We start from the raw sequence: 23,301 nt of genomic DNA, 5'->3' as shown, positions 1-23,301 counted from the left end.
TGAGTGAAGAATAGGTACCATTTCCAAACAAGGGGGTGTGTCAAACACAGTAAATTACCCATTCGCTGGGAAACACTGAAAAAAGCGTGCTCAATGGTTGGTTGGTTAGAGGGGAGAGGAGCTCTCAGATGGCACCCACAGAGGCCGCTCCAATGGAGTGAAGGGTGGCCCTGGGCAAGCTCGATATCTTTTTAGACGAAGTTCCAGGGAAACTCTTAAACCGGAAGAAAGTAAGGGTCAAGGGACGGATCCCCGCAAACTGGTAAAATAAGGAACTTGGCAGATCGACGCTAGAGGATACTAGGGTTGAAATAAATGAGGACTTGCAACAACCTCGGTTTCGCTAGTGCGAATGTTTGGCTGCTTGGCTTGGTCAGGTGTCAGGTCGCCACAGCAACCGAAGAGCTGCAAGCCCGCCGGCGTTTCAGCTCCTAAACCAGCGGTCAAGCTACACAGACCGGTGTCGCAACTTCTTCCGCAGCTCAGCTCGGTGTGACTTCATCTTCATGCGCCGCCGCTGCAGCCGCCGCTTCTTTGGTCAAAACTTCGCGTCGGGCGGCGCACCGAATTTCCCCAAAGTAAAATGGCTACGAGAAGTAAATTAGAGGATTTAGATCTAACCACCGAGGAAGTGGAGCGGCTCAGCAAAGCTTTCAAAGACGAAAAGTTCAGGGAACTGTTCCAGGCCTACGCGGACGAAATCTCTGATCCTGAGAACAAGAAGAAGTACGAAGAGGAGATCACCCTCATGGAGAAAGAACGAGGCATGGATGTCAAGTTTGTTCATCCGCAGCCGGGGCACGTTCTGAAGACCAGCCTCAACGGCGTTCAGCAGTGCTACATCAACGTCTGCAGCAACGAGCTGATACAGAAGCCTGGCTGTAAAGCTGGCGAGGGGAAGGGCAACCGAAAGGGGCAACACTGGAGTTTACCGTACAGCCTGGCCCCCGGCCGGGAAGACCTATGTAAGGAGGGCAGGAAGCACATGATTTACGATGTGGTTTTCCATCCAGAAACGCTGTACATCGCTGGACAGAGCCAAAGATTCAAGCAGATGGTGGATTCTACTGCTGTGGAGGCCATAGAGAAACAATTCGGTGTCAAACTGGATGAGAAAAATGCGAAAGTGCTGAAGCTTAAGTACAAAGGTGTGCCGCAGGCCGCAGTGCTCCGCACGCCGTTGCCTAGCAAGCCGCAACAAGCTGTGGATGATGCCGATGATCCTTTACGGTTCCCCAACCCTTACGAGACAGACAAATGTGGTTTTCCTAGGGTAAACACCAATAGAAAAGAGCGTGGGCAAACCGAGGCGAAAAAACACGCAACGGTTGCACATCAAACAGATGAGGACAGAGAACTAAAACTTGCTAAACCCACCACACCGCGTTACACCGTTGTGCACAGGTCTCATTTCGATTTACAAGATTACAGGTATGCGAGAGACGCCACCCCTGGCCCTATACCCAAGGAGCTTATAGTCACCATCGACCTGCCCTTGCTGAAGTCAGCAGAACAGGCCACTCTAGATGTCACTGAAAAGCATCTGAGTCTGGAGTCTCGGAAACCTGATTACTGTCTCCAAATTTCTCTCCCCTATCGTGTGGATGAAAACCAGGGTACAGCTAAATTTAATAAAGCCAAAAAACAGCTAGTTATTACTCTGCCAGTGGTGCCCCAGATGTCTTATAGTCAATGCTACATGACACAAGACCAGAAATTGGTTTCAGATGCCCCAAAGAATGACAATGATGGCGTCAATCATGACCTTATAGCAAATGAACCAGCAGATGGAGCTGGATCTGAGGTCAAGTGGCAAGCAGAGTCTGTGACCCAAAACTCTGAAGAGGAGACTCAGTCTGGATGCCCTCCAGCTGCAGAGCCCCAGATGTGTGTCAAAGAGAAGCTGCAAAACAGAGCCATGTCTTCTGAAAGAGAACTAGTAAAAGACCAGCCTGAGAAGACAGTAGGAAAGAAAGAGACCACTGAGAAAATTGAAGAAGGAACAGAAAGAGATTCCACCCATTTAAGCAATAATTTTTCTGACGAGTTAGAGAAGTCAAAAGAAACAACCACAGTTTCTAGCCAAGAGGACTTTTCAGAACAATCTAATTTGCAAACTAATGAGTTGATTCCCACTGATGGGAAGAATAATTGTCCCAAATGCCCAAAATTTCAATGTATCCAAGATAATTTGTCCATTAGTTTGGTGTTGCATGTGCTTAACATAGAGAAAGAAAGCTTGAAAGAAGATGTCGATGCTAATCAATATAGCATTAGGTTTTGTTCTAGAGACAATATTTTGTATTACTTAATTATACAATTTCCTCCTCACAAGTTGAACACCAAAGGAACCACTGTTAGCATCTCCAAGAATAATGCTGTGATACAATTGTCCAAATCTTCTGAAAGCACTGGACATTGGAGAAAGTTATATTTTGGTTTAAACAGTGATAGTTTGCAGGTAATGCCCTGTTTTAAATGATCACCAGATTTTAAAGGTCTTTCAACCAATTTTCAGAATAAGGAGCCTTTTACTAACCCTCCAGATCTAACATAACAATCACATTATTGCACAGACTTATCTGAAAATTATCATACTTCCAGTAAAAAGCATATTGCATACATCTCAGAGTACTGCAATAATGAAACAAAACATAAGTACATAAGTATGGTTTGCACGAATTCCTGGAGGAAGAGTCCAAAAACCTTTATTATGGAAGACCTGGGGAACACACTGCTAATCCCTTGGGTTAAATAACATGAAATCTTACTAATTTTTAGGGCCCCACCAGGTTATTGTGATTTGAATTGGCCACTGTTGGAAACAGATTAACGGACAGATGGACCTTTGGTAACTCTTACATTCTTAAATTGAGATCTTTAAGTTTGTCTCTTTATGCTTTATGATGAAATCAATTACCATTTTAGTAGCTGCCTTCTGGACCAACTCCAACCGGTTTACATCTTTTTGAAGGTGCAATACAGAGTACACAGTACTCTTAATGAGATCTCACCAGAGACTTATATAAAGGCTTAAATCACCTCCTTTTTCTTGTGGGTCATTCTTCATGTTTGATGCTGCTTTTAATTCTAACTTGTCACCTGCTCTTAACCTTCTCTTCAATAGTCCCTTTTCCCTATGTGTCCTCTCTGTCTGTCCTACCCTTATCTCTTATTTGTCCAGTCTGTCCTGATTTTTCTATGTTTGTGCAGCGCTGCATATGCTTTGTAGCGCTATAGAAATGCTAAATAGTAGTAGTAGTAGTAGTAAGCTCTTTTGAGCAGGGACTGTCTTTTCTTCATGATCACTTGTGAAGCGCTGCGTACGACTGGTAGCGCTATAGAAATGATTAGTAGTAGTAGTAGTAAGTATTGCCATACTGGGAAAGACCAAAGGTCCATCGAGCCCAGCATCCTGTTTCCAACAGTGGCCAATCCAGGTCACAAATACCCAGCAAGATCCCAAAAATGTACAAAACATTTTATACTGCTTATCCCAGAAATAGTGGATTTTCCCCAAGTACATTTAATAACAGTCTAAGGACTTTTCCTTTAGGAAGCCATCCAAACCTTTTTTAAACTCTGCTAAGCTAACCGCCTTTACCACATTCTCTGGCAACAAATTCTAGAGTTTAATTACACGTTGAGTGAAGAAAAGTTTTCTCCGATTCGTTTTAAATTTACTACATTGTAGCTTCATCGTATGCCCCCTAGTCCTAGTATTTTTGGAAAGCATGAACAGACGCTTCACATCCACCCGTTCAACTCCACTCATTATTTTATAGACCTCTATCATATCTCCCCTCAGCTGCCTTTTCTCCAAGCTGAAGAGCCCTAGCCGCTTTAACCTTTCCGCATAGGGAAGTTGTCCCAGCCCCTTTATCATTTTCGTCGCCCTTCTCTGCACCTTTTCTAATTCCACTATATCTTTGTTGAGATGCGGCGACCAGAATTGAACACAATATTCGAGGTGCGGTTGCACCATGGAGCGATACAAAGGCATTATACAGTCCTCATTTTTGTTTTCCATTCCTTTCCTAATAATACTTAACATTCTATTTGCTTTCTTAGCCGCAGCAGCACACTAAGCAGAAGGTTTCAACGTATCATCAACAATGACACCTAGATCCCTTTCTTGGTCCGTGACTCCTAACGTGGAACCTTGCATGACATAGCTATAATTCGGGTTCCTCTTTCCCACATGCATCACTTTGCACTTGCTCACATTAAACGTCATCTGCCATTTAGACGCCCAGTTTCCCAGTCTTCTAAGGTCCGCTTGTAATTTTTCACAATCCTCCCGTGATTTAACGACTTTGAATAACTTTGTGTCATCAGCAAATTTAATTACCTCACTAGTTACTCCCAGCCTTTGGTAGCATCTGATCTGTCTTTGTTACCAAAGATTTTTATTGGTAAAACAACACAAATAAACAGTTATTTTTATTTTTAACCTTCTACAAACCTCCATCTTCCACTTACCCATCAAGCCTTCAGGAAGAAACTCATTATAACATTGATCAATTTCTACTGAAATAGGTATCTTCATTCATACCTCCATAACACTAAACATAACCTTTCTTAAACTTTAAAAATTTGCCCTGAAGTTTAGCAATAATCTCTTCATATGATGCCATAAGATCATACCAACCCATTCCTTAAATCATTCTGGGTGATCTTTTAGTTTCTCAAGATGACTCTCGTGCTAAATACATAATTCTATTCCATTAATAGTGCCTAGAATGAGTGAAATCTGTAGGATTATACCCAATAACAGCCAACAGAGCTGTTTAGGACACTGAAATTTGACCTGTTCATTTTTACTCCACGTGGTCCCAGAAAGTGAGAGATTTTGATAGGGATTAGGTGTTATGGTAATCAGTTTACCCTGATTTGGCAGCACAATAGTCCATGTGCTGTCAGTGACACTATTACTGGTTATAAAGAACATAGGGGTATGTCTTACTTTGGAATTTAAAGTCAACTGTAAATTTCCAGTTTCCATATCATCAAGCTGATCAATCCATAGACTGGTGGGTTGTGTCCATCTACCAGCAGGTGGAGATAGAGAGCAAACTTTTGCCTCCCTATATGTGGTCATGTGCTGCCGGAAACTCCCCAGTATGTTCTCTATCTCAGCAGGTGGTGGTCACACACAGCAGCAGCTCTGGCTAGGCCTCCAAGCCTAATCCTTAGGTTTTGTTGAGGCCTGGGGTTGAGGGCTCTTTTGAGCAAGTGCAAACCTGGTGGTGCCAGGTCCCTCCTTTTCTCCCCCCTCCCGCTGGCTCCGTTTAAAAAAAAAAAAAAAAAAAAATTTTTAAACGTCTTTACAGGCGTTTAATTCGACGTTTCTTTAAACGTTCATTGCAGCTACTCACTGGGACACCAGTTCGTTACAGCTCGGAGCGGCAAGCAGGTAATTTTACCTTTTTATAGCGGGCAGGGGGTTCCCCGATTCTTCTCCTCGTGGCATATGGCGTCGGAGGGCGAGGGCGCAAAGGGTCGCTCCCCGGATCGCTGGAGCGCTTCTAGAGGGGATGCGGGGGTTTTACAACCTGATTCGCCCTTGATGGGTGACAGTTTAGTGACCGATGAATGTCCCGGTCGTTCCTCCGGCGTGGCGGTTTTTTCCCGCCATAAACGCCCATCCCCCGCTCCTCGCCTCCGCCATCTTGGCCGGCCACGCGGCTCGGACGGCTTCTTCGTGGGCCGCCCTTGAGGTTGGAGACATTAATGCCATGAACGCCCTTAATTTGGGCGACGGCACAAAGCGGCTAAAGTTAAGCGCCGTTCTTCCCGCGCGGCTCCTTCGTGGAGTTTCGCGCCGGACGCCATTTTGGATGCGCAGCATGTCTCTCCCCCGCTATTGCGAGCGCCGGTTGAGAGTGCGTCTAGGGCTGTTGCCCAGGCTGCGGAAGTGCACAGTCTGGGGGGTTTCTCCCCCGAGTTTGTTTTGCTGCTGCATCAGGCTTTCCTCATGCAAAACGCTGCCCCTGCTCCCTCTTCTGATAAAGAGGTTGAGGTTCCCAGAGGTAAACGCCCTCGGGTTGATTTCCAGGCCTTGGAGGACTTTGTCTCCTCCGATGTAGATGAGGGCAGCGTGTCTGAGGTCTCCCAACGGTCCTTTGCGGATTCCTTGGAGGAGATAGATCCCCGCTCGGATGGAGCGGATGACCCCTCTGCAGCGCGGCTTTTTAGCCCAGAGGATTTGCCCAACCTGTTGTTACAGGCCATGGACACTTTGAAGATTTCCTCTCCGGAGGACGTCTCTCCCTCAGCCCCTGTTGGCTCTACCATTATGCTGGGGACGAAGCGCCCGCCTAGATCCTTCCACGTGCATGATGCCATGCACACCTTAATTGCGGCTCAATGGGATGTCCCGGAAACGAGCCTTAAAGTGGCTAGGGCTATGTCCCGCCTCTATCCTTTGGCTGTGAGTGAACGTGAGGCCTATCTGTGGCCTACCGTGGATTCTTTAATCACTGCGGTGACTAAGAAAACGGCGTTGCCGGTGGAAGGTGGCACGGCCCTAAAGGACGCCCAAGACAGAAGATTGGAGGCGGCCTTAAGGTCGTCCTTTGAGGCAGCTGCGTTAAATTTGCAGGCCTCAGTTTGCGGCTCCTATGTGGCCAGGGCGTGCCTGACTATGGTGCAGCGGGCTTCCCCCTCGGATCTTTCCTTGAGGGCTGATTGGCCGGCCCTGGAATCGGGCTTAGCCTATTTGGCAGACTTGCTGTATGATGTCTTGAGAGCCTCAGCTAAGGGCATGGCTCAGACAGTCTCTGCGCGGCGGTGGCTTTGGCTGAAACATTGGTCGGCTGACCACGCCTCTAAATCCCGCCTGGCTAGATTGCCTTTTAAAGGCAAGCTGCTCTTTGGGGTCGAGCTGGACAAAATCGTGACCGATCTCGGCACGTCTAAGGGCAAGAAATTACCAGAGGTCAGGGCTCGGGCTAGTACTCGTCCCGGTACCTCCAGAGGACGGTTGCTGGAAGCCCGTCGGTACCGCCCGGGCAAGTCGGGTTCCTCTGCCCCCTCTTCCTTCAAGAGGAATTTCTCCCCCAAGCAGCATTCCTTTCGCAGAGACCGCCGTCCCGGAGGTGCTCCCTCCGGTCCTCCCCCAGGGTCTCGTACCCAATGACGGGGCCTTGGTCCACGCCCCAGTGCAGATTGGAGGACGGCTGTCCTCGTTTCTGGGCGAGTGGACCACTTTAACTTCAGACGCGTGGGTGCTGGAAGTCATCAGAGACGGCTACAAGCTAGAGTTCTGCCAACCCTTAAGAGACGGGTTTGTACTCTCTCCCTGCAAGTCTCCGGTCAAGCTGTGGCAGTGCAGCAGACCTTGGACAACCTGATCCGCCTGGGTGCGGTCGTTCCGGTGCCAAAAAATCAGATTGGCAAGGGACGTTACTCCATTTACTTTGTGGTTCCAAAGAAAGGAGGTTCTGTCCGGCCTATCCTCGACCTCAAAGGGGTCAATCGGGCCTGGAAAGTGAGGCACTTTCGCATGGAGACTCTCCGCTCTGTTATAGCGGCAGTGAAGGCAGGAGAGTTCTTGGCTTCCTTGGACATCAAGGAAGCGTACCTGCATATTCCCATCTGGCCTCCTCTCCAACGCTTTCTGCGTTTTGCAGTCCTGAGACGACACTTCCAGTTCAGAGCCCTCCCTTTCGGGTTGGCTACTGCTCTGCGGACCTTTTCCAAAGTAATGGGGGTCATAGCGGCCTTCCTGCTAAAGGAAGGAGTACAAGTCCATCCTTATCTGGACGACTGGTTGATCCGAGCCCCCTCTTATGTAGAGTGCGGCAAAGCTATGGACCGGGTAGTTGCTCTGGTGAGCTCCCTGGGATGGATCATCAACTGGAAGAAGAGCCAGCTGCGCCCGACTCAGTCCCTGGAGTATCTGGGAGTTCGATTCGACACCCAAGTGGGCAGAGTGTTCCTGCCAGACAATCGGATTGTCAAGCTTCAGGCTCAGGTGGACTAGTTCCTAGTAGCCTCTCCTATTCGGGCTTGGGACTACGTGCAGCTGTTGGGCTCTATGACGGCCACGATGGAAGTAGTGCCCTGGGCCAGGGCTCATATGAGACCACTACAGCTATCTCTGCTGCTGCGCTGGACTCCGATGTCGGAGGATTATGCTGTGCGCCTTCCCGTGGACCCAGCAGTGCGCAAGGCGCTGAGCTGGTGGACGCAGACAGACAAGTTGTCTGCAGGATTGCCTCTGGTGACCCCGGAGTGGATTGTCGTCACGACAGACGCCTCTTTGATGGGCTGGGGAGCCCACTGCTTGGGAAGGACAGCGCAGGGGCTCTAGTCTCCTGCAGAGGCAAGTGGTCTATCAACCTCCTGGAACTCAGAGCCATTCGGTTGGTGTTATTGGAGTTCATCCCGGTACTGGTGTTGTAGCCTGTACGGGTCCTGTCGGACAATGCCACGGCTGTGGCCTATATCAACCGCCAGGGAGGTACCAAGAGCGCCCCTCTAGCCAAGGAGGCTATGAGTCTTTGCCAGTGGGCGGAAGCGAACCTGGAGCAGCTTTCAGCGGCCCACATTGCCGGAGTCATGAATGTCAAGGCGGACTTTCTCAGTCGCCATACCTTGGAGCCCGGAGAGTGGCAACTATCTGCTCAGGCGTTCTTGGACATCACGAAGCGCTGGGGCCAGCCGAGCCTAGATCTGATGGCGTCATCGGCCAATTGCCAAGTGCCGCGCTTCTTCAGCAGAGGACGGGACCCTCGATCCCTGGGAGTAGATGCTCTTCTCCAACAGTGGCCGACACAAGAGCTCCTCTATGTGTTCCCGCCCTGGCCCATGTTGGGCAGGGTGCTAGACCGGGTGGCAAAGCATCCCGGCAGGGTAATCCTGGTGGGTCCGGATTGGCCCAGACGTCCCTGGTATGCGGACTTGATCAGGCTCTCAGTCGACGATCCTCTGCGGCTGTCAGTGGAGCAGGGCCTGTTACATCAGGGTCCCGTGGTGATGGAGGATCCCTCTCCCTTTGGTCTTACGGCCTGGCTATTGAGCGGCAGCGTCTGAGGAAGAAGGGCTTCTCAGACAAGGTCATCGCCACTATGCTGAGAGCGAGGAAGCGCTCTACTTCTACTGCTTATGCCAGGGTTTGGCGTATCTTTGCAGCATGGTGTGAAGCAGGCTCACTTTCTCCCTTCACTGCTCCAATTTCTTCAGTGTTGGCGTTCCTGCAAGAAGGTCTGGAGAAAGGCCTGTCGCTCAGTTCCCTTAAAGTCCAGGTAGCGGCTCTGGCTTGCTTCAGGGGCCGCCTGAAGGGTGCTTCCCTGGCTTCGCAGCCAGATGTGGTGCGCTTTCTCAAGGGAGTTAATCACCTGCGCCCTCCTCTGCACTCAGTGGTGCCTGCGTGGAATCTCAACCTGGTGCTAAGAGCATTGCAGAAGCCGCCTTTTGAACCCTTGTCGAGGGCATCTCTGAAAGACCTGACGTTGAAAGCAGTCTTTTTGGTGGCTATCACTTCAGCCAGAAGAGTTTCCGAGCTCCAGGTGCTCTCATGTCGAGAGCCTTTTCTGCAGTTCACTGAGGCAGGAGTGACTATTCGCACAGTGCCTTCCTTCCTGCCCAAGATTGTTTCTCGCTTCCATGTGAATCAGCAGCTCTGTCTCCCTTCCTTTCGTAGGGAGGACTACCCAGAGGAGTACTCCGCTCTTGAATATCTGGATGTGAGACGAGTCATCATCAGATACTTGGAAGTGACCAATGATTTCCGGAAATCGGATCATCTGTTTGTCCTGTTTGCAGGTCCTCGTAAGGGTCTGCAGGCTGCTAAGCCTACAGTGGCAAGATGGGTCAAGGAAGCCATTGCAGCGGCTTATGTGGCCGCGGGGAAGGTGCCGCCTATCCAGCTGAAGGCTCACTCCACGAGAGCTCAGGCGGCCTCGATGGCAGAGGCCGGATCCGTCTCCTTGGAAGAGATATGCAAGGCGGCAACGGGGCTTCGGCTCATACATTCTCCAAGCATTACCGTTGGACTGTGGCTGCACGGGCGGAGGCCCGGTTTGGAGCTTCAGTGTTGAGGTCAGGGATTTCTATGTCCCGCCCTGGGTGAGTACTGCTTCGGTACATCCCACCAGTCTATGGATTGATCAGCTTGATGATATGGAAGGTAAAATTATGTATAATCATACCTGATAATTTTCTTTCCATTAATCATAGCTGATCAATCCATAGCCCCTCCCAGATATCTGTACTGTTTATATTCTGGTTGAATTTTAGGTTCAAGTTTAGCCTTCAGTTACTTCAGGAGGACTTCGTGTTCAAGTTCTTCTTTCACTTGGATTCTTCAAGAGTTGAGACGAGTTTGTGTTACAGTGAGCTGCTGCATTCCTCTCCCCTCCGTTTTACGGGGCTGGATTGAGACATAAATTCTGCCGGCACTCCCTCCCGCTTCGTGCGGCTGTAGGGCAGCTTTGTACCCCTCCCGCTTCGGCGGTGTTAGGGTCAGTCAGCTCCTCCCGCAGTTGCGGTTGCAGGATAAGCCAGATCCCCCCGCATCGGCGGGTGTGGTGTCCCTCCCCCGCTCCGCGGGGATGAGCTGGACGGATTCCCCTCCCCCACTTGTGTGGGGATGAGCTGGGTTAATTCCCCTCCCCCGTTTCGGCGGTGGTGAGCTGGGCAGAGTGTCCCTTCGTGGGTGTAATTCTCTAAGTGCTGAGTCCTGCGGATGGAGCTTTGATATCGACATACTGAGGAGTTTCCGGCAGCACATGACCACATATAGGGAGGCAAAAGTTTGCTCTCTATCTCCACCTGCTGGTAGATGGACACAACCCACCAGTCTATGGATTGATCAGCTATGATTAATGGAAAGAAAATTATCAGGTATGATTATACATAATTTTACCTTCTATATTCTGGAGATTTTGTACACCTCTCTCATTGAAGTATGGTTCACTATTTCCACATACCATAATCGTAGTTCATTTGTTTTCTTCACATTGTTGATACTCCTTTTTTGATTTTCATCTTTTGCTTTTAAGGATTTATCGTACATTGAAATTTGTTATTTCTAGAAGTTGAGCCTTATAAATGCTCAGAATGTTGGCACTGCTCTGCTGTACTGTGAAACATTTGAAAAAGACCGTTCTGTCGGAGTTCAGGGGCTTATGTATTGGGTTCCAGAAGGAATGCACAAAAAGGGGTGGGAATGAACAAAGTGGTAACCTAGGATGAAGAAAATTCAACAGAACATAAACATGTCCTGTGCAGAGCACATACGATAACGCTTGTAGATATAATACTAAAAAGACACTTGCTTGGAGATGGACTCCTTTGCCACCCATCCACCAGGTTTAAATAAAAGTGTGCCTGTGTGCTGCCCAGTGAGTGTCAACCAGACAGCAATGACTGAGATAGCAGTATATGGACATTTATTCAACTTCTTACATCAGAATTGCAGCTAATTGCAAATATATGACCATCTCTGGGGGGAAAAGGTGACTAAAATCAACAAACAAAAAAAGAGGTTTTAATTCTGTGAGAGCAAACAATTTGTAATACAACCATCCAAACCCCATCCTTTGTGAAACATTTTTTTCAAAGTTACAGAAGTTGAAACATATAATTTTTTGAGACTGTTTATGGACCCATGACAGGAATAATTGTCCATTCTCAGCCTTTTGGATCCACTACTTTAGTTGTGTTTTTCCAGACAGTCAAGTATTTGACTTCTTTATTATATAACAATTTGGGGCCTTTTTACAAACTGTTAGGCCCCTAATGAGTGCCTAACGCAGCTTAAAAGGGCTTACCACAGGATGCTGTCAGGTATCCTACAGTTAATTTGGTATTAGCACGCGCAAATAAAGTTTTACAATTTTTATATGGAGAACAGAGAGGGGGTGTTTCGGCAATAAGTGCTCATACATTCATTTTTGTTAATGGCCACGTGCTAATGGCAACATTAGCACATGGCCATTAATTTAAAAAAATAGAAAATCAGCCATTTTCTAACTGCAGAAAAATGGCCTTAGTACTCGGGGAAAATCTCGCATAAGGATGCACTAAGACCAACTTTTCTTGCAGCTTGGTAAAAGGACCCCTTTGCTTTTTAGCATTAGTAAAAGGCACATCCAAACAATTTGGATTAACATCTTTGTGCTTCAGTTACAATGTAATGCCTGAAATTATCGATATTACATAGATGGCTTTAATCACTGGATTACTTTATTTAGTAGATGCACATTGTTATATGTAGGATCCCGTTTTATATTTTACTAGTGCTATTATTTATTTTCCCCAGATTTTTATATTCACCTTTCCCTTAAAACACCAAGGGAAGATCCACTCAAAATCAAATAAATGAAAACTACCCAATACATAACTGAAAACACAGTTGCACTAAATGACAATAAGACATTATTCTAAGAATAATCCTATCAGTCCACCACTAAACTCCCCTATTTAACAACAATTTAGCATGTTTATTAGAAATTCCTTGTAAATAACTCATGGACTTCATATAGAACTCTTATAATGCTAGCTATGGATGTCCAAGAATTGCAGTTCTATTCATTCTGGGTTTTCTTGGCTAGAGTTACAAATAATAATGTGTAGTAATTTATCATTCTTTCTCTTCTTCAGGAAAAGCTGTTTGTCAGTGAAGGAAATGTTGATGAATTCCTGGAAGACGTTTTGCACGCTGTAGATATGAAACAGTCTGCTTCATGGACACAGCCATTAATTGAGGTTCTGAAAGTTACTGATAGCCACAGTCATATCAGACTGAAGGTAAGAGGGTTGATTTAGCACAGAAGTGAAATACTTGAACGTGTATTCAGACAGTTCCCAAAAATGCTACCTGCAAGCTTGCATAATACAGATGTTTTTCTTTTTTTGTGACTGCAGCAGCTCCACTTCCTGTGTGCTTTTGTCAGCTGGTCATCAGCTGGCTGAGGTGTGCAGGGCTGTTTTCTCTTTAGTGTTGCTGACAGTAATATTGTCCTTGGTACAGTACCATGAGCTGCCTTTTACCACAGTCCTTGCAGCAACTTTACCTTCCTTCTCCTCCCATAGGCTCCATTTCTCTTGAAATATCATTAGTCATAATGGTCTATTCAGAAGTTCCCCAACCCCTAATTCACACAGGGCCAGGGTGAAGTTTGTTTTCCCCACAGATCTCATGAATTATAGTCAAAAATAAATTGTTTTGTAGGAAACTTGACAATGTGCTCAAAATTTCTTGTGAATTTTCTGAACACTGTTAAATAGTACTTGCAGCCTCTGTCTAGATACTGCCCCCTACACACACCTCCTTTTTTTTTTTTTTTTCCTCATTCTTATTCTATCTTTATGGGAGGAAATGTTTAAAAACAGGAAGGTTTTTTTAGGATGATGTTTTTCTTCGTTGATATGTACCATCATTATGTTTTCTTATGAGTTGTGCACTGTTTACTAAGTTTAATAAAGACTTCTGTTGGAAAAAAAAAAACAGTGCGTGCTGTTAAGGGTCTGAAGTAGAGAAGGGGCTAGTTTTGATGAATACCAGAATTTACTAGAGGGCTAATTCTCTGCTGAAAACCTGGCTTTTGTTTGAAAAACGTTAAGGATTCCTTGTGTTTAGAAAGCGCTAGAATGCTTTCATTAACTTAATATCAGAAACTACCATTTAAATGAAATGAAATATAAGCCTGTAAATGTGTGACTATACTTCTAACCTCTTCATTATGGCGCTGAAGTGATTTGAGAATCCCTTGCTAATGTGCATGCATGTGTAGTTTCACTTGTCAAAAATAGTTCGCAGATGTTTGAGATGAAGAATAGCTTTGATTTGGATGGCTGAACCTAATATGCTTGTGACACAGTAAACCACATCTAGCAGTGAAATGGATTGCCATGTTTACAAATTTTCTTCTTTTGTAACCTTAGCATTTAAGTATTAATATTAATTGATTCTATGGTATAGAAGAGGCATATGTAACTCCTAGGATGCAGATTGCATAGTATTATCTTTAAAAAGAGCTATACTCCCCATATACTGATTTAGAAATCCGTTTAGCAAGAAGAAATGCTCATTACTTTGGTCTCATGGAACCCAAATGCATACTAAACTAAAAATTAAGTGAGAAAGGCGTGCAGAGCACGGCCCATGGATTTCTTTCCAGCTTCTCTGTATGTATGTATGTGTGTGTGCACCACATTTCTGTGTGCCTGGAGGGGAGGGGATAGGGACAGTTTAAATGGAGTGATTCACAAACATTGTATTGGTTTGGAAAAAAATAATAAAAGAAACCAAGTGTGATAATATATGTACCATGTGTCACTGTCGGCAGATTTCATAGGATGGATTTTATATTGAAACCATAAGTACTGTGCCTCACCACTAGGAGGCTATACACAGCAAGTAGCTGCAAACCACATGGTTTAGTCTCTATAGCACTTATTTTTGAAGCATATGGACATCTCAAAAGACCAAAATGGATGTCCTGGACTGTGGGAGAGGGGAAGAGACACTGGACTCAGGGGTAGGAGAGATGCGGACTGCAGGGAGAGGGCAAGGACGAGAAAGGGAGAGATAATAGCCACAGGCAGGGGGGAGGGGGTGTGGGTGGGAAAAGAAGAGAGATGCAAGGAAAAGAGGCACAGAGAAGAGAGTAGGGCATGCAGAGAGCATAGGCACAGAGACATAGAGGGGCAACACTGATCGCAGGGGGAAGATGCTGAACATAGGGGGAACAAAGGGACTAGGACATAGAGAGTAGATGTTGGACAGGACAGATAGGGACACAGAGGGAAGATGGATGGTAGACATGGAAAGAGAAGATATGTCAAATGGACAGTAGACCCTAAAAAAGCTAGGAAAAATGGAGAAGAGCAGAAGAGACATGGACCAAATCAAATGGAAAAATAAAATGCCCAGACTACAAAGGTAGAAAAAAAAAACATTTTGTTTTGAATTTATCAGTTGGGACCGTGTAAGCTTTGGGAAATATGCATCTCCGATATCTTTCATTTCTGTTTCTCTAGTATTGCTGTATATGCAGAGGCTGACTCCTTGAGGTTTTCAGTTCAGTTTTTTGCCTTCATATCTCTATTACTGATCTGTGGTCCCTTGCTTCATATACTACGTTGACAGTCTGTGTCTTTCGTGTGTGACCAGGGTGTGGTCTTCTGCTAGCATGTAGTTTCTGTGTAGAGATCTTGTAGGAGTTCCATTTGTTCTGTTTACTCACTAGGTGATGTTTTAGTGTTTTAGGACCTGGTGTAATATCTTTTTTTTCACACATAAGGTTTTGCTTTTTGAGTCCTGGGAGTTAGTGCTGTTATGGTATGGTAAAGTTCCAACTCATTTTTTGCGTAAGTTTGTGCATAGTGTTTTGGAGGATTGTGTGTTGGCGTAGGGTCACCTTGCTGGGCTGATTGGGTGGGCCGTGCAGGTCTTTATCTGCTGTCATTTACTGTGTTACTGTATAGAGGGGAGGCGAGGGCATGGTTGTGAAGGGAAACAAAGGAGGGAAAGAGGGCATGTGGTTAAACTTAAAGGGGCTTTTTACAGTGGTTTGCTATCTTAAGTCTTATTTTTTTATGACTCATTTGAAAATGTTTTTGTAGCTTTCTTTGTCAGATTCCTGTAATGGTCGGGTTATTATACTGTTTTTGAAATAAAGGGGCAATGAATTATATGATGCATGTAAAAAGTAATTAAAATGGCAAGGTGCTAGAAAAGCTTTTTCATACAATAAAGAGGTATAATTGTGAAAATCCATCATCCAATCTCTTAGCTGTCTTAGTAAGCATGCATGATTATACTTTTTAAAACTGGAAGTCCCAAATCACCATTTTGCTAATTTCCATATAGAAGATGTAATTTCATTTTAGTTTCCACCTTCATCCCCCCGCTCAAGCAAAATTTGGAGACGCATCTGTTGAATATTACGAAATCTTTGTTCAGCAAATAAATTGTGAGTACTTGCATAATGTATAGCCACATTGGAAATATCATTGCGTGAAATAAACTAATTCTGCCAGTTAGTGACAAGGGGAGAGAGATTTCCAACTATTTAATTGTTATTTCTAATAGCCTATTCACATTGAGAAAGTATAATATACTAGTAAAAAAGCCCCGTTTCTGATGCAAATGAAACGGGGGCTAGCAAGCATGTGGGAGTGTGTGTGTCCCTGCCCCTCCCCCTCCCCCTCTGAGTTCAATCCTTCAGTGTTAAGTTTCCTGCTGTTCTGTGTTTGTGTTACAGAGAGAGTGAGGGCATCTCTCTCCACCCCTCCCCCCTCTGATTTTCCTTCACTCATGGGGAAACCGGATATCTCTGGCGCTTCACACTTCCGGCTGGAGGCTTCAGTGGTGCCTTTTATATATATAGATTAGCTTTAAGTGAGAGCTGTATTCCCAGATAATGAAAATAACCCTCTGCCCACCGCAAAGCCTCCCCTTATCTGTCCATAAATTATCATTTTAGATAAGGCTTCCGACTTTGAGAAATTTAATTTAAATCCAGCAAAGTCTCCATTTTTAGTAAGACTTTCCTTTAGTACTCAAAGGGTTATCTCTGTGGGTCTGATATATGTACCAACAAATCATCTGTGAAGGCTGAAATTTTAAATACTTGGCTTTCCACATACACTCCATGAATTTCTGGGTTAGCCTGAATTTCCCAAATAAGCAGGTCTAGGGTAGAAAAAAAAGGTGGCATAAGTGGAAATTCTGCTTGTGCCTCGGTAAATTGAAAATGTATCTGAAAGCATCCCATTCACCTAGATCTTTGCCTTCAGCTTATGATACAGTGCACATATAGTATCCACAAACTGGCCTATATTTCTCCGAGAGTCCATTCATGAAGTCCCACTGAACGTAGTCAGAAACCTTCTCTGCATCAAAACTAATCAGTGGAGAAGGCTTTCTTATGCGCTTGATTTCTTCAAGCCCTATGTGAGATTCATGAATTATGGCTGGGATACAAGCCAATCAGTTGGCCATGATTTTAACCAGTAACTTAGTTTCAGAATTTAAACTCTCAGGCAACTTTTAATTCCAAAATGTGATTGAACATGGCAGTAAGGGTTTCGCTAAAGCTTCTTTATAAAATTCCACCCTAAATCCATCATTGAGGACAGCCTCACAGTCCACCAGAGAATCCATGTTGCAGTGAAACAATATATATGCCCTGAGTGTGGTAAAGGCTTTAGGCAGAAGGCAGACCTCACAATACACAAGAAAATCCACAATAGAGTGAAACCATGTACATGTTCTGAGTGTGGTAAAAGCTTTGGTTGGAAAGAAAGCCTCGCATGCCATCAGAGAATCCACACAGGGATGAAACTATGTACATGCACTGAGGAGGTAAAAGCTTCAGTTGCAATGTTATAAAAAATAGAAAGCTTGGCATCAGGTAGAATAATGGAAAAGTGACATCCCAGGAAAGCAATAGGGCATCCTAGGGGGCACTGCAGTGGACTTCGTAAAATGCTCCCAGGTACACATCTGACCATTGCTCCCTTACCTTGTCTGCTAACCCACCCAAAACCCACTACCCCCAACTGTACACCACTACCATATCCCTTACGGGTGAAGGGGGTGCCTATATGTGGGTACAGTGGGTTTCTGGTGAGTTTTGGAGGGCTCACAGTTTCCTCCACAAGTGTAAGAGGACTGATTCTACAGCAGTTTGAACTTTGTTATTCTATATGAATGCTTTCCTGTGACTGAAGCTTTTCTTATGGTCTGGATCCTAATGGCTTGATTTTGTGCATTTTGCATTTGGAAGTTTTTTGTTCGAAAATGGACTGAAAAACAAAACGTCCAAATCACAAACCATTTTTCAAAACAGTATTTTCGAAAGGAAAAGATAGACTTTTTTTTTTGTTGAAAATGACCTTCTTTCCTGTTCAGAATTTGGATGTTTTGTGTAAAACTTCCAAATTAAGATTTAGACATTATATCGAAAATGCCCCTCTTTGTCTGTTTATTTACTGTTAGTCACATTGAACTCGAGTATGTTTGGGATAATGTGGGGGGTATGAATGTCAAAATAAATAAATCGCATGGTATATTTGTGCTTTATTATTTGCTTCTCGACAAGTAGTGAAATGTAATAAAAACTCTGTAATGAAAACTCCCCTCTTGTTATCCTAATTAGAATAATTGACTATAAATTAAGACTATATATAAAGAGATGTGCTAGGGGTTGACAGGAATGAAGATTGAACTCTAGGTCCTGCTGTGCCTTCTAGAGGCTATCTGTTAATGCTGTTGGCTGTGACAGTTAAGTTTCTAACTCTGGTAAAAAGTTCATTTAAAACTGTAGGGAAAAGGGTTTTATACTATGGAAACTAGCTAATTAATAAAGTTTGCTCTATTTTAATTCAAACTTTCTTTATCAATTAACCTACAGTTTCTCTTTTATCCCAATGTTTAAATCACCAAATCTCAGAGCAAAATAATGTCCACTTACCCAGAGAAATGTCCTCTTCTCTCAGAACTTCCCAGTATTAGATTGTTAGTTTGTTTTCATTTGGATTAAACAAAATGTCCTCTTCTCTCAGAACCTCTCAGCATTAGATTGTTAGTTTGTTTTTATTTGGATGAAACATGGTTTGAATTGTTCATTATTTTTGTAATTATGCTTTTTAGTAATTTTCATTTTGCATCCCAATAGTGTTTGAATCAGTGAAACACCAAATAATTCTCATAACCCTTGTATACATTTTATCTTGAAGTTGTGTCAGTGAGACTTTCTTCTGCCTAAACATGTTTAAGTTCACCACTTTCTCGAGATGACTAAAAACCTGCATAAGAGTGTGAATGAGTAAATTGTGAGCCAGGTCAGGAGAAAACTGGAAGGCAGTAAGGAAATATCTGTTGGGAGCTCCATTGTTTGTCAAGCTGTAGTGAATATCTTTCTGGGGGTCCATCCTAAACGTACTCTGGCCGATATTCAAAGTGAGTTAACCGGTCGGGAATGGCTACCGACCAGTTAACTTGCTTATTGGCAGCTATCTGGTCATTTTCAGTGGTGTTTAACCTTTTTTCTTCTTTGAAAATGACCAGCTAGCGCCGAAGTGAAAGCTGGCTATGTTGGGGGCGTTTTGGGCCTGGAATCCAGTTAGCTCCCGATATTCAGAGCCAACTGGCCAGCATTAGCGCATAAATAGCAGTCCTATCTTTATACGCTAACGAATGGTCGGTTAGCTGTGAATATCGCGCTAACTGGGCATGTGCTAGCCAGCTTTAAAAAACTAGATATTTGGTGCTGATGACTGGTTATGGCTCATCATTGAATATCTGGGTTCAATGCCACTGGCGGACATTTTCAGTGTTGCCTGCCACCGGCTGAAAATCGGGGGACTCTTTTTTTTTTTTTTTTTTTTAATGACAGTCACTCTTGTAAAAGACCAGAGTATCTGCTGCTATTTGCTCAAGTGAGGCTGAAAGCCTTGTGAGGGAGGAATGGGCTGAATAGATCCTATAGTACTTAACTTATACTTAATTAAAATACCCTGCGTTCATATCTTCTGTTTCCAAGCTACTTCTGCTCCCTCAGTCATGCACATGCTTCTCACTCGTTTGGTCCTTCCCTGCAGGAACATGAACCTAATCAGCGTGGCCAAAAGGAAGAAGGGGCTACTGTTACGGCTACCAGCGAGGTACTCAATGGCGATAATCCTGGAACAGAGTCTGCAGTCGTTGCAACTGATAGTGCTACAGGGGAACATTCTGTAGAAGATAATGAGGCTTTGACACTTCCAGCAGTTCTTGGTTCTGAATCTCTTTTGCATCCTAAATCCAGTAATGGCAGTTTATCCTTTGCTGAGGAATGTCAGGTATCTGAACCCAAATGTGATCCTGCCGCAGCTGGAGACATAAGTGCTGCATCAGTAAGCTGCGGGAAAGAAACGTTTCCCCAGTTTGGAGAAGCCGCAGACAAGAATGAACTGTATGAGGATGATGCACTCATCAAGCAGCAAGATGGTGACAGCAACAGAGTGTTAACCAGTGGCACTGTCGCTCCATCCATAAAAGAAATAAACACGCAAGATGGTAGTGTGCAAGTTATTACAGATCACACCACCCACTGTGCCTTCACATTTCAGAATTCACTTTTATATGACTTAGACTAGTAGGTTTTATGCTGTTATTTATTATTAAAGGGGAATTGTAGATTATTTTTTCTAATAAATTGCTTACATTATCTAATAGTTCATACAAAGCTCTGTGTGGTACTGCTGTGCCTTGATAAAACTGTATTCTTTTTAAAGTTATTATTTATAGGTACTTCTGGCCTGCTGATTTTTACCAGTACTCCATCCCAGAGTTTGGAGGGGCACATATAGGTTTTTTATGGCCCTTACTGCAGTAGTTTTACCCTAGATTTTTAACAACATACAGAATGGAACTTGAATCCTATGAAGAAAAGGTAAACTCAATCTGGATTGTTGAAAAGTTACCTCATATTTAGTGGCACTGAATGACAGCTTTAATACCACTGTGCTTTAACAGGAACATAAAAAACAGTATCCATAGGCTTGAAATTCTGATTTATGAGATTCAGAGTTCATGTATAATATTGCCAACTCTTAAGCCTAACAGATTATTTCCACAGTCTGCATGGCTTCAAGTTATAGATGTAAGAAACCAATAGGAACCCCAAGGGATACAGTGGAAAGGGGTGATATTCAACCACTATTTGCTTTCCTATTGAGGAGTAAAGTGGTGGATAACCCATTCAATCTGTGGTTCTTCTAAGGTTGGGAGAGAATAATGAGGCAGAAAGATGGTATGATTTCAATAGTTTGTATCTATTACATGCCATATAGTTTTAACTTTATACAGCAAAGACCAGAAACAACAAGATGAGACAATAGGAGCATTTCACTTGGATGTCAGTGTGAAACAACTGGACAAATTAGTTGTTATTTACAACCACCTACATATTGTCTAATGATATTGGAAATGCTGTGTTTCTGTGATTGTTTTACTAGGTCTTTAAGGACAACCCAGGACTTGCTCAGAATACAAATGAAGGAGAGCTCTGGAATGAGGGGGCATACGACAAAGTTAAGAGGGAATAGGCTTAGGAGTAACCTAAGGAAGTATTATTTCACAGAAAGGGTGGTGGAGGCGTGGAATGGCCTCCCAGTGAAGGAGGTGGAGTTGAGGACTGTTTCAGAATTTAAAAAAGGCATGGGATAAGCATGTGGGATCGCTTAGGAACAGGAAGAATTAGGGGTTACAGAGGATGGGCAGACTGGATGGGTCATATGGCCTTTATCTGCTGTCACTAGTAAGTAATCATTTTAACTTTTCTGCTTCCCACACTCAGCCTCGTAGAATCATTACAGGATAGGGAGCAGATTCCTGGGGAGGATAAAAGCATGAGTGATCCCTTTGTACTTTCTAAGGTTCTGTATATTAAATTTAGTATTATTTAATTTTGATTTCATTTAATTCTGATTAGAACTGTTCATCTGTTGGTCAGCTCAAGTTATTCTTTGTAGTAGCTGAGGGCAAACTTTGATGCAGCTCCGTCAGCATTTGGTTCTTTGCAGTAGGATTGTATAGCCTTCTTGACTTTCATAGGATGCTGAATACCTATCCTGAAACTGCAATAAAATAAATAAAATTTTGTTTTCTTCCTTTCAGAGTTTTCTACATACAAAATATTTGTTTTTATTACAGTATTGTTAAAACATTGATGGATGAACTGCAGTGTAATTGAGATGCTGCAAAGTCAGAGGCAGTGTGGGTAGTAAGACACTTCCCTCTGCCCCCACAATCCCCCTTTATTAAGGGTGTGCCTTTGGCCTTTGGGTTTCTATCTAGATTCTCTTCTTATGTTTAAACTTTCAGATTACAACTTTAAGCAATGTAAGCCGCATTGAGCCTGCCATGAGTGGGAAAGCGCGGGGTACAAATGTAACAAAAATAAATAAAATTACTCAGGTAGATTTGCGCAATAAGACCGTTTCTTTCTGTACAAGATCTTTACACCCTCATATTTTGTTCTTTTGCTTAATCAGTTGGGTTACTGTAATTCATTGTATGCAGGCCTAAAATATGTTCAATTCTGTTATATTCAGTGTCTTCAGAATTCTGCTGCAAGGCTGTTAAAATGAACCAAAAGATATGACAATTTTAACATCTCTTTTATCTGCCCAATTCTGGCTTCTAATAATGTTTCAGATATGGTTTAAGATTCTTCTTGTATGCAGAGCAATTTTTTCATGCTGCCTAGCTTCTTTGGCATGCCTTTTGATTCTCTGTCAGCCTACTAGATCTCTCTCTCTGTTCTAAGTACATGAACCAGCTTTCTCTATCTTCACCTGTTATATGATAGGAATCTACCCAGGATCAGCCTTTAGTTATTTTGCCCCAGTTTACTGGAACGTACTGCCTATCTCATAGAGTGGGAATCCACCTAGAACTCACTTTATAGCTGGTTTAATAGCTTTCCTATATGTGCAGGTGTATCAGGAGTCATGATTGCTGCCATTGGGTTGCAGAAGTCTTCTCTTGTCTTGTTTTCTTATAATTTATGAATTTATGTAAACCTCTCTGTTATTTGTATAAAAAGATGGTATATATAAATATTGAAAATTTAAACTACGTAAATGTAGTTTTAGATGCCAATGTTCTATAACTTTTACTCATTTAGGGGCCCTTTTAGTAAAGGATGTTAAGCCTTTAACGCATGGCTAGCGCATGAGAACAGGCTACTTCATAAAAACATGAAAGCGTTTTGCAGTATTTTCCCTGAGTGGTATAACTTACCATTTGTCAAACAAATTGATTTTGATAGGTGCCACACCCATGTCCAGTTTGGCAGCCAATCAAAATTGAGGATCTGCCCTATGCCATGCCCACTCCCTGTCCCATCCTGCCCTTTTGATGACACGGCTGGGTGTGACTCTATAGCCATACCTTTTTTGCATAGCCCTACCCCAAACCCTACCCCTTTTGTTTATGTCATGGGAAGTGACATGATAACGCTGCCCATACCATGCCCTTTTTCAAGATGGTGGTGTGTAGTGGATGCTCCTATGGGCACTTCTCATTTCACACTACTCGCTGCTATCTTAGATTAATCACTTGATGGGAGGCACATGTGCAGTTTATTTTTCCCCTGCCCCTTAAACCGTTTCTTTTTTTTATCCTTTCACTCCCTGTTGTTGTTTTTTTTCAGCCCTCTGGTTTTTACAACACTTTTCAGCAGGGAGATGTCCATTACAGCTGAAATCCCTCTACCCTCTCCCCATACACCCCCACTTTCCTCTTTCCTTGTGAAAAAAAGCAGGCATCGTGGAATAAACAGCAAAATAAAA

The 23,301-nt window shown here is 43.9% G+C and overlaps 1 protein-coding gene across 1 annotated transcript; it reads left to right on the top strand.

The window, feature by feature from the left end:
- The first annotated feature begins 204 nt into the window (after nucleotides 1-204).
- DNAAF2 (dynein axonemal assembly factor 2) lies at nucleotides 205-21,067 on the top strand. The gene is made up of 3 exons (XM_030215185.1): nucleotides 205-2,461; nucleotides 12,613-12,759; nucleotides 19,564-21,067. The coding sequence occupies exons 1-3, from the start codon at nucleotides 584-586 to the stop codon at nucleotides 20,098-20,100; spliced, it is 2,562 nt and encodes an 853-aa protein (XP_030071045.1). The 5' UTR covers nucleotides 205-583; the 3' UTR covers nucleotides 20,101-21,067.
- Nucleotides 21,068-23,301: the final 2,234 nt, after the last annotated feature.

The sequence above is a fragment of the Microcaecilia unicolor genome, chromosome 9 (genome assembly GCF_901765095.1).
Source record: "Microcaecilia unicolor chromosome 9, aMicUni1.1, whole genome shotgun sequence".
Lineage (NCBI taxonomy): Eukaryota > Metazoa > Chordata > Amphibia > Gymnophiona > Siphonopidae > Microcaecilia > Microcaecilia unicolor.
Note: the sequence above shows the minus strand (reverse complement) of the source record. Positions and strands in the feature narration are given on the sequence as shown.